Source organism: Cyrtonyx montezumae, unplaced genomic scaffold (assembly GCF_038088225.1).
Source record: "Cyrtonyx montezumae isolate F1298 unplaced genomic scaffold, pur_monq_1.0 scaffold_0, whole genome shotgun sequence".
NCBI lineage: Eukaryota > Metazoa > Chordata > Aves > Galliformes > Odontophoridae > Cyrtonyx > Cyrtonyx montezumae.
Genome location: NW_027071824.1, coordinates 37,745,587 through 37,757,032, shown reverse-complemented (window position 1 = coordinate 37,757,032; position 11,446 = coordinate 37,745,587). Strand labels below are relative to the sequence as shown.

General features: G+C 40.1%; 1 protein-coding gene across 1 annotated transcript; it reads left to right on the top strand.

Annotated features, from left to right (window-relative positions):
- Positions 1-1,533: 1,533 nt before the first annotated feature.
- On the top strand, positions 1,534-10,208 carry LTV1 (LTV1 ribosome biogenesis factor). Its single transcript, XM_065735915.1, is given in 14 exon segments — positions 1,534-1,691; positions 1,916-2,217; positions 2,220-2,278; positions 2,281-2,377; positions 2,380-2,516; positions 3,488-3,676; positions 3,855-3,942; positions 5,169-5,289; positions 5,857-6,106; positions 6,807-6,934; positions 7,829-7,962; positions 8,227-8,279; positions 9,037-9,237; positions 9,814-10,208. Coding segments are annotated over 14 exon segments (2,031 nt in total). The 3' UTR covers positions 9,928-10,208.
- Positions 10,209-11,446: the final 1,238 nt, after the last annotated feature.

Below are 11,446 nucleotides of genomic sequence, written 5' to 3'. Positions count from 1 at the left end.
ATAACATATCTTCCTTTCACTACTTTGTGTGGTGGTATACTGATATGTAAACTTGTATAAATTTTGGAATTAAAGAAATACTGTGTTTTGGACAATTGTTTTAGCTGGTATGATTTTAAACAACAAAAATATCAGTAGATCGTTTCAGTGGACTTTTGTGTGAGTAGGGGTGGGAAGGATGTGGAGATAGAACAAGTTGGAATGAAATGGAATGGAATTTAACAAGTTCGGTTAGATTGGGTCTATAAAGAACATCGTGTCCAACTGCTTTCACTCTGATTAAATCATGGCAGTATTAATATGCCCTGTTTCACAGACCCAACTGTACCTCAGACATGAGACTTTCAAGAACTTCTGTTTTTTGTGGCAGAGCTGAGGTTGGCTAGGGACAGGGCACAGCTCAGTACTGGGCATTACGCTTTGAGTATTTTACATAATTAAAAAGCAAATGCAGTTACTTGTATTTTAGCAGTGTAACTTAGAGTGATCAAATATGATAACTATAAAGACATGACTAAAAATGTCTGATATTGCACAGGTGTATTCATATCTGTGAATGTAAATGACTGGAAAAGCTATGAATTCATTACAGTTTCTGCACTGTAGCATATACCTACACACACACACAATTTATTCTAATACTGTAATATGAAAAAACAGAACATGTATTATGTTTTTTTTTTTTCACACAGGTCATATATTATGCTTGTCTTATGCTGTTTTTATTTAACAAGCAAAAAAATAAAAAAAAGTGTGCTGCCTAGTTGTACAGTACTGTAGGATACTCTGCTGTGCACAATTCCAAGTGCCTTAGACAAATGTTTGGCTCTTTCCGTTATAGATATATGTGAATGTATATAAATATATAAAAATACAAAATGAAGTAAATAACCTCAATAAAATTGTTTAGAAAATATTTATAGATAATATTCTGTTCTTGACTCCCTGGGCGTGTGTAGTGGAGTTAGAGAGCTGTTACTTGTTGGAAAGTGGTCTCCAGAGGTTGAATTAGAAGTCATTCTGTGTGGAAGTGAAATGAAGGAAAGTGAAATGGAGTTCTTAAAACTTTCCATTGAATTGAGTCATAAAATCGCAGACTGGATTGGGTTGAAAAGGACCTCAAAGAACACCCAGCTCCAATCCCACTCTGTGGCCAGAGCTGCCCCCACTGGATCAGGCTGCCTCGGGCCCTTCCATCCTGGCCTTGAGCACCTCCAAGGTGTCCTCGGTGTCCTTCAAACATACATGCTTTGCAAGAACTAAGACAAAAGTCGGTAGCATAGATCTGCTGGGAGTCTGTCTCTTCTCCAGTGTGACTGGTGATAAGAGTAGAGAGAATGGCCTGAAGTTGAGACGGGGAATTAAGTTCGGGCATTAGGAAATACTTCTCTGAGGAAGTGGACAAGCACTGGAATGGGCTGCCCAGGGTCGGGATGGAGTCACCATCCCTGGAGGCGTGAAAGAAACATTTAGATGCTGTACTGAGAGGTGATATAGTGGGAACTATTGGTGACAGGTGGACAGCAGGACTGGATGACGTTAAAGGTCTTTTCCAACCTTGATAATTCTATGATTCCTGACAGGGAGGCCGAGCTCTTGGTTGCGTTACAGGAGGACATGCTTCAGGCACTGTGTTCTTCCAGGCAGCCGCCGCCACAGCGAGACCATGCTCGCTCAGCCATAAGCGCAAGGTAAGCGGTCAGCGACCCGGTTCCTCTTCCCAGGGTCGGGGAGGCGGGAAGCGGGGGACACCTAGCGACGTGCGGGAAGCACGTGCCAACGGGAGCCGAGGTTGTCAGCTATACGCAGATACATTTACGCGCACGCAGGATAGCTGAAGCTGTTGTTTTACTATACGATTCTACCTCAATTTCCCATAAGGGCCCACAAGTTTTGCTACTAACGCTAACTCTAGCAATAGCCCCGCCGGGGCCGTAGCCCGCCACTGCGCATGCGCCGTGCCCTATGGCCGCTCAGCAGCTTTCCGCCATTGCCGGCGGGAGGGACCACTCTCCGCCTTGTGGGGGACAATGAGAGCGATATGTCCTCCGGGTTGGCGGAGAAATACCTTGCGTACCTTCACAGAACCTCCTTCTGGACTTCAGCGCGTCGTATTGCGAGAGAGCTCATCGCTGTTGTTGTCGCTAAAGGATAAAAGAACCCTTTGGAGCGACGGCCCGGCCGTATCCCCCTGCGGCCAGTGGTTGCTCCCCGCACGCGGCCGCAGCTCTCCCGTGTGGGGCCGGGCGGCGTGAACGCGCGTGGAGGCGGTGGTCAGTGGGGCTGTGCTGGCGCCATGGTGAGTGGTGGTCGCCGTGGGGTGGGGGCGGCTCCGCAGGTTGTTTCGGGATCTCATTAATGGTTCTGCACATGTCCCCTTGCAGCCTCACAAGAAGAAGAAGCCCTTCATAGAGAAGAAGAAGGCGGTGACGTTTCACTTGGTGCACAGAAGTCAGAGGGATCCCCTTGCTGCTGATGACACCGCCCCGCAGAGGGTCCTGCTGCCTGCACAGAGAGTAAGCGCCTGCTGTACCGCGGGGTTCGTGAGGGTGGCACGAGCTACAGGGCAGGAAAGTGGCACACAACCGGACTGATCCATAGCAGCCTGAGAGAAGATAGCACTTAGGCACGCTTATATAAAAGGAAGACAGACTGTAGGGGACGTGGTAGGTGTTACTTACTGCTTGATGAGTTAAGGATGGCTTGCCCTGGCATAAACTTCCCAGAGAAGCTGTGGTGCCCCATCTCTGGGGGTGCTTAAGGCCAGGTTGGATGGGACCTGGGCAGCCTGAGCTGATGGAGGGCAGCCCTGCCCATGGCAGGAGGTTAGAACTGAATGATCTTTAAGATCTCTTCCAATTTAAGCCATTCTGTGAGCCATCCTGAAAAAAAAAATAAATAAAAATCCAGCTTTGTTAGTTTTGCTGTTTATGGAAGAAGTTGTTTAGGTTTCTGCTCATACAGCAACCTCATGGTTATAACACCAATTTACAGTGAGATAGAATAATGAGTGGAGAGAAGACTGTAGAGTTGGCATTATCTAATCCAGATTGAAAAAGAGTATCATTTCTGATGGTGTATGCTTGTGTTTAATGCTTAGAATTTAAAAAACTGATTGTAAAACGTGGAGCAGTTTTTTAGTGGTCCAGTTAATTGAAGTACTAGTTGTTGCTTCTATTATTTGTTTTCTTTTAATGTTAGTGAACCAGTGTTTTCTTAAGGCTTTCCTTGTCAGTATGTGTTCATCCACACATTAAGCCTAATTTTATTACTATCTCTTAAAATGCCTTTTTTCCAAAAGCTTGAAAGCTTTTTTTTCAGCAGGGGGCTAGTAGGCTGTTAGTTCTGGTTTTTTTGTTTGTTTGTGTTGTTTTTTGCTTGTTTTTATGAGTTTGGGTATTGTCAATGGAGGTGTTACTTTTCTTTTTGCTAAGTTCTAAATGGACTTAAATAATTAATTGTTGTTTTATTTTCTTACAATCCCAAGGGTCATGAGGAACAGAGAAGGGAGGAGCAGCGGAAGTACGGAGTCTTCTTTGATGATGACTATGACTATTTGCAGCATTTGAAAGAAGCATCTGGCCCCTCTGAGCTTGTCCCTGCTGTCCGTGGACAGCAAGGCAGAATTGTCATCACAAGCGAGGGTCACATAGAGGATGAAATTCAACGAATTGCAGTAAGCAGTATTTTTGGCAGTAATGCTATTAATGCAGAGGTACAGATGTTTTTAGTTTGTGGAATTTCATGATGCTGGATCATTTCGGAATAGAAAATCATTGAATAATGTCAAGTAATAAAATATGCAGTTGCTTGTCAGTCACTTCTAGTGTTTTGTTTTTGTTTGTTTGTTTTAGGCTCCATCTATTAAGTTGCCTTCTTCAGTATTTGCCACTGAATTTGAAGAGGATGTGGGCCTGCTAAATAAAGCAGCTCCTGTTTCAGGTACTGTGAAAGTTTTCTACCTTTCTGTAACAGGAGTTGCCATGTAGGTAGTACCCGGTGATTAACAACACTGTGATTAAAGCAGTAGTGTTTGGGGGGGTTTTTGTTTGTTTTTTTAGAACAGACTCAACAGCAGGTGTAAAGGATGATCAGTACCAGACCTGTGATTCCATTTGAGACCTACTTCCATCAGTCAGGAATAATTGCTTTTAAGCATTGTGAAGAGAGGGGGAAAGGCCACAAGTTACTACTGTTATCCAATGCACATAATAGGGAAAAGCTTCTTACAGTACTAGCAATGTTCTGTAGCTAATGCTATTGATTTATGACTCCCATCAGTTTGACGGCAAGTGTGTAACTGGATTTTCATTCTCAAAATTCCTCTTCTCAAGTTCTGAAACACATTTACTTCCCTTCAGTTTAATTTCAGTGTTACGGGCTTAAAAGTATGCTCTTCATGTACCTATGTTTGTACTGTACTGAACATTCACTTTCAAGTTATCTTAGGTTGTTTGTTTTGATTTATTTTATTTTTTTTGTAATGATAGTTAGTGTTGATAGTTTTATGTCCTGAGAGCAGGCTGTTAGACACACTTGTGCTAGTTGCAGAAGGGAAGCACTTCTGTAACATGGAAAATTTTAGGGGCTGGGAGTAGTACTACAGTACTGTAGCTTGAGTCATTTCTGTTCTAATATCAGAATCTTAAAATCCTTAGAGTTGAAAGGGACCTCTCAAGGCCATCTAGTCCAACTCCCCTGCAATGAACAGGGACATCACAGCTAGATCAGGTTGCCCAGAGCCTGATGCAGCATCACCTTAAGTGTCTCCAGGGCAGGGCATCCAGCACACCTCTGGGCAGCATGTTCCAGTGCCTTACTACCCTCACTGTTCTTTTCCTCATATCTAACCCGAATCTTCCCTCTTTGAGCTTTGAACCATTTTCCCTTGTTCTATCAAATAATATTCTAAGCAACATGTTACAACAGATTAAAAGACATTTCTGGATGCCTAGGGCATCTCAGAAATGTTCTTTTCTGGATGAGGAAGATGAGAAAGAGGCTGATGAGTTACTGGTCAATTTGTTATAAATCTACAAAACATTACTGGAGGAAATGTGTGTCTTTAAGTTTAATCTCTTGCTAGTCAAGTTGAATGGCTCTTTATCAAGGAAGGTAGTTTCAGGATGTCACAGCAACTTACACACTTATTCTTTTCTACTCTCCAGGTCCACGGCTGGATTTTGACCCTGATATTGTTGCAGCTCTTGATGATGATTTTGACTTTGACAATCCAGAAAACATTCTGGAAGATGATTTTGTTCTACAAGCAAATGAACCAAAGGGAGGGTACGTAAAGCTTTGTGGAACTGCTTATGTCACAAATGCATAGTCATATTACTGTTTCTTATTTCATATGCTGTTGTAGGAAGCAAGAGTGGTTTCACATTTCAAATTTAATACATTTCTGTCAAAGGAATCAAGTATCACCATGTGTTATGTGGGTGGTAGCTTAAAAAAAAAATCAAAATTACTTGGATTATCCAAGGCAAGAGATGGGTTTCATTTGCTATCTTGAGCCCACAAATTAGTACTGATGGATATCACTACTTGTGAAGCATTTCTGAAGGTCGTGGGAATGCATGTTACCACACTATTATTTCTTTCTGGTTTGTAAAATCATATGAAAGATATGATAAATTTTACCACGTTTAATTTCTAAGAGTCTGGTATTTTTCCACTTTGACAAATACAACTGAATGTAAACATAACCTTGCTGTCACTGTACAGATGTGTAATACAACAGTTATCAAAGTCATTTTCAGCTTTTAGGTGATTGTGTTAGAGAACATGACATTGAGCAGAGCTGTGGAAATACCTGTGTGTTGTTCTAAACTGTTCTGTAATTCTGTTTAGGAGATCAGATGCTGAGGATGAAGATGAATGGGAAGATGTGGAGGATGGTAGTGATGGAAAGGATAGTTGTAGTAACGATGGAGATTATGATTCAGAGGGCCCTTTGTCAGACGATGGGGTTAATGGCCAGGGAAAAGAGTTTCTTTTTATGCAGGAAGAGACCAGGAGTCGTTTCACAGAATATTCTATGACATCTTCAGTAATGAGAAGGAATGAGCAGTTAACCCTCCTGGATGACAGATTTGAGAAGGTAAGGCAGCTCAAGAACTTGACCCTCACACAAAAGGGCTTTAAATGCTTCTTTCTTTGTCCTTTGGTTCATCACATGAGGTGATGTCCTGTATGCCTGTGCAGATTCTTCCTGTCTTTGGTAGTTAGGGCACCAAACAGCTGTTACCTGCACACACTCAGCATTTAGTGTTGTGTGCTCAAAGCGTGTTGTATTAAATAGGATACAGTGTTAACTGATCATTGAAAGTTTTAACATTCAGATCATTTAGTCAAATTATTCCAGTGACTATAAAGAACATTCACAGTTGTAGCACTTTGCTATGAGGAGCTCCATTCTACACAGAAAAGATAAAGATCACATAAAGATTTTTTATATAGACTTGTTCCTTTTACCCTTTCTCCACGCTGTTATATGTGGACAAAGTTAGAACAGTGGAAATGTGGGGCAACGTTTGTCCTGAGTGGTGATAAGCTTTTTAATGTACTGATTGAAATTAGGACTCAAAGAACATGTTTGCAGAAGCTGGTCTGTGTATTTTCTTTCAGTAGTGTATATATTATCATGCAGTAACATTGTAATCCTGCCGCAGGTGTTCTTGACAGTTGTTCAGCAAATGAGAAGGGAAAGAGAGGCAAATGAAAGGAGATATGTAGAGCTCTGCACTGTCACAGAGTAGTACAAGTGTGATCTAATTAAGATATCCACTTCTTTTATTTAGTTTTTTGAGCAGTTTGATGAAGATGAAATTGGAGCTTTGGATAATGTGGAATTAGAAGGCTATCTTAGCACAGACAACACTCGGTTGGAGGAAGTCTTGAGTGATTTCTACAAAGAGAAGGCGAAGAAGTATGTACTTTTGGATACACTGTTATACATACATAGTTATGTCACCATGCCTTTATGCCAGAAGTTTGAGTATGTTATTACCAGTTCGTGGACTTGAAGATGACATCTTGCAACAAAAACGGTTTGATTAGAGCATTCTCCCTCTTTGTGTGACTTTACGTCAGTCAGTCTTGTTAGGGCATGATTAAAATTTAAGTGCAGGCATTTTGCTGCTTTCTATTATGTTATGCTTTTCTGTAATTTTATTATATCTACTGTAAGAAATGTCCAGGGGTGTTCTTCCTTTCTCTTTCTAGTGCAACTTAAATTTCTCCGTATAATTTAAGTTTTTGACAGGTTCTGTAGCCAAGGGAATTGGAGTCAGCTGGGTACCAGCAGTGGAAGGCTGTATAGCTAGTCATGTGATTCTAAACTCAAGGGCAACTATTGCCACTGTGCAACCTGAGCACGACCCAAATCACAGCTTATAAAGCAACCCCACACCAGCGTGTTGAATTTCTCCTCTTAAAACAAGTGTTATTTCAAAGTTAAGTGACTGGATGTACACGTGTCAGCCTTTTGTTGCCTGCTTGAGATACGGTGATGTGTCCCTTGTGGTGAAATATGAGTGGTCAGTAGGAGCGTGTATAATCACCTCTAGTGCTTATGTGTTACAAAGTATGTTCTCTCCTGCCTTTCCAATCACAAATATTGTGTGCCACATACTTTGTAGATGCAGAAATAGTTATCATTTGTCTCTGGCCCTCAAGCTTTAGTTTATAATGGCAGTGCTTATTCTTGTTGCAGGTCGTAATGGGAGCAGTTTTCTTTTAGCTTGGAGTTTTACTGAGGACTTGTTTTACACAATTAAGTATTTCCAAGAAAAGATGAACCTTATTTCTTTTTTCTTCAAAGTTGTGTGAAATTGGATACTCCCGAACTGTTTGAAGATGTTCCTGCAAATGAAGACAGTGATGAAGAAAAAGAAGAAATAGTAGCTCTGGTTATTGAGGAACCCAAAGAAAAGTGGGATTGCGAATCCATTTTGAGTATGTATTTGGAGTTCTTATTCACTCTTAGGATTTCAAAGTAAATGAGAGGTGCTCTTGGCACTTTTCTAACTGTACTTCTAGGTTTATGCTTCTGAAGCATAACAGCAGGAATAATGCAAGATTAATCTACACAAAAGCAGTAGTTTTCTTAGTTCTTGCAATTTTCTGTGTTCAAAGACTAGTACTACGATTCATAATAAATGTATCTGAGTTTTATTTCCAAGCTTTTCTTCACTATTTTTTTTTATCTGTGTGACCTAGGTACATATTCAAACCTATATAATCACCCAAAGCTTATTGAGGAGCCTTCAAAGGTAAGGCCATTAAAATTATTCCAAGTAACAATGTGACTTAAGAAAAATGAGAGAGAAGTGATTGTTTTCTCAGTGGGATAGCTATTTAAAGGTAGATGTGACCGGAAAAAAAGGTTAGGAAGGATATTAGCCTGCAGTACTACAGCTTCACCAGAGAAGGGTTTGCATGTATAGGTATTTATAAAAATATATAAAAAAATGTGTGTATTTATCTTAGAAGGAAAACTGAGTAAGACCTGATTGATGAAAACACTAGAAGCTCAGAATTTCTGTAATAGCTAAGCAGAAACGTAACAAGAAAACAAGTTCCTTGCTCTCTTCTCTTGATTCAACTTATTGTAATCTATGTCTTCTACCCTCATACTAGAGATTTTTCTTGAAAATAGATTTGTATTGACATTTTTATAGTTTGAGATGATGTACTCTAGTTCTTTGGTCTTCTGGAAGTTCCTCATGAGAAGCAGCAGGGCTTGATGTGCCAGGCACACGTGGTTTTTAAAGGCAGCCTCGATCTTGAACTCTCACGAAGGCAGTATTGAGAGCCTGCCTAAGTCCACTTTTCAGTAATATTAAATTACATGTGATTGATTTTACTTTGAGATTAACGTGCATCTTTCTGAGGGAGGAATACATAAGCATGTTTATTACTGTCTAATTTGAGTCTACTGTTTTTATTCTGTGCAGATAAGGCACTGCAATCTGCACTTCCTGGAGGGGAAGCTAGGGACCATTAATACATATACACTGTCTGTTTTAGCCCAAACCAATAAAAATTTCCTCGAAGACTGGAATTCCTCTCCACATCTTGCCTCAGAAGGGTCTTACTGCTAAGCAGGTGGAACGCATGCAAATGATTAATGACAGTGACCTGCCAAGGGCATCTACACAGCCCCGTTCCAAAAATGAGAGCAAAGAGGACCGCAGAGCTAGGAAGCAGGCAATAAAAGAGGAGCGCAAGGTATGCCTTGTTTTAAATAAAGCCCTGCAAAAACTTGATGCCCTCTGAATTCTGTTATCTATCATATGAACGTTTTTAAAACCCATTTGATTTTTGGTCTATAAATTAATGGACAAAACTTTCTGGTCTGAAGGGAATTATTAGTAGTACTTTAAAAAAAATAGGAGAAGCATTATGATTTTGTACTCCTTATTTCTGTATAGAAAGTCTGGGTGTTATTGTGGCCTGGGTAACTTGAAGGGAGCATTTGTATTTCAGTATTTACCTAGTGAAGCAAAGAAAACGGTAACAGTATTTCAAATCATACGAAGTAAAAAGTCTCCAAAATAAACATGGAGAAACTGATTGGCTGCACTGGTAACTATCAGCTTTGTTTAGTACCAGAAATTATCAGCGTATTAGTAGCTTCAGCTAATCAAAGATAGTAATTCTAGAGGTAATCAGATTTGTTTGAGTATTAATTAGTACAATAATTAATACTGTAAGCAGGACAATTACGGCTTCTTTTTTCACTATCCGTAACTATTAATTACAGTGGTCTCAATGTCATAAATCTGTAATTATTCATTTGCACAGGAACGCAGAATGGAGAAGAAAGCCAACAAGATGGCCTTCAAATTGGAGAAAACAAGGCAAGAAAAAGAATTGCTCAATCTGAAACAAAACTTGCAAGGACTGAAGCTGTCTTGAAATCAGGGACTTTCACTGTGGAAACACTGATTTCATCTGTTCTGAGAAGTGAACTGCTAACTTGCCTAACTAAGGCTTGCCAGGCATGCACAAAGTGGGTTATTCAGTACTGCTGTACTGAGTACTGCTGACTTGTCATTCTTTCTGAAGTTACACCTTAAGTAATGAATTAATGTCTCTTCTGTCATGAGTGTCATGGCAGCTGTTGCAAACATTTGTTACCTTAGAGATGTACTGAAATTTTAAAATCTATTTTTCTTATAAACCATCATTGAGCAGAAGGTGTCACGTGTTGAATGCGTTCAGCATTTCATCAGAATCCTGTGGAATTCAGATTGGAGTTGGTCTGGTTCCTGTATTAAATTTCAGTTTGTACAGAGCAGTGCATCTTTTTATCTCTCCCTTATTTTTGCCATTAAATACAGTGCCTTGCTGTAGCACCTTTTTGGAAAGGAATGAGTTTTCACCCAATCTCTAGTTCTTTCATTGGTTGGTTATTTATATGATAGATAATGAAGGCCTTATGAAAGGCCTAAAGTAACTTGCTGTAAGCAGAGTTGTCTAAAAAGCTATTGTGTAGCTGAACATCCCTCTTACCTGAGTTTTAGATGTTGCAACAAATTTTATCTGCCAAACAAGTATTGCAAGGGCAGTTGTCAGTGTCACTTATTGTTGCTGTTTAAAGCAGCTTTGCTTCAAGTAGTCAAAGTAGGGTGGCAATCCACATGTAACAATTGATAGATGTTTAGAACTGTCGCAGATAGCCCCTGCCTTGATTTTCCTGAAATACCGTTCTTCATCTTACATTTAGTTTGCTTTCACTGAAATGGAGACTTATGACTCAACACAACTGTTGCAAAAATCTTTCTGAAGGTGAGCAGAAAGCCTTTATTACAGATATAGCATGATCTTAAATTCCTTTACTGTACACAGGAATTATTCTGGTGGTAAGCATTCTTCCACAAGTGGAAGGAATGAGATCTGCTGTCATTCCTTCTGAAACTTCCCATTCTTGTGTGAATACATCAACTCTGAGTTTTTAGAGCTGAGTATTTGCCTTTGGGTGAGAAGGCAACCTGTCTTACTGGCAAGTAGCTGAGGAACCAAAACTGTAGGGCAGAATGACTACCAACTACAAAATTTGAGGTATCTAGAATGGTTTTCTTTTATATGAACACTAGGTGGAGACAAGATAACAGGAGGGCCATAATACTTATGCTGTGGGGAAAAGCTTTTGCAGTGTTTTAATTGATAAAGTAATGTGGTTTTGGCTAGTTGAATGAACAGGTATATCCACAGTTTTCTTCATTGCTGCTTAGAAAGCTAAATGTGAATACATTATTGACATCAAGATTAAACATGTTAGAGTTGTGCACAAGTTTTGTGGTAAACAAGTAGAAATCAGTTACATCTGGAAAAGTTTTGAGGTTTTTATTTAGCTTGTATCTGTACTGGTATTTGTGAATTCCACAGGCTTAAGAAGGGTCTGCTTATGTCATAGTTGTTAACTGAGATGCAT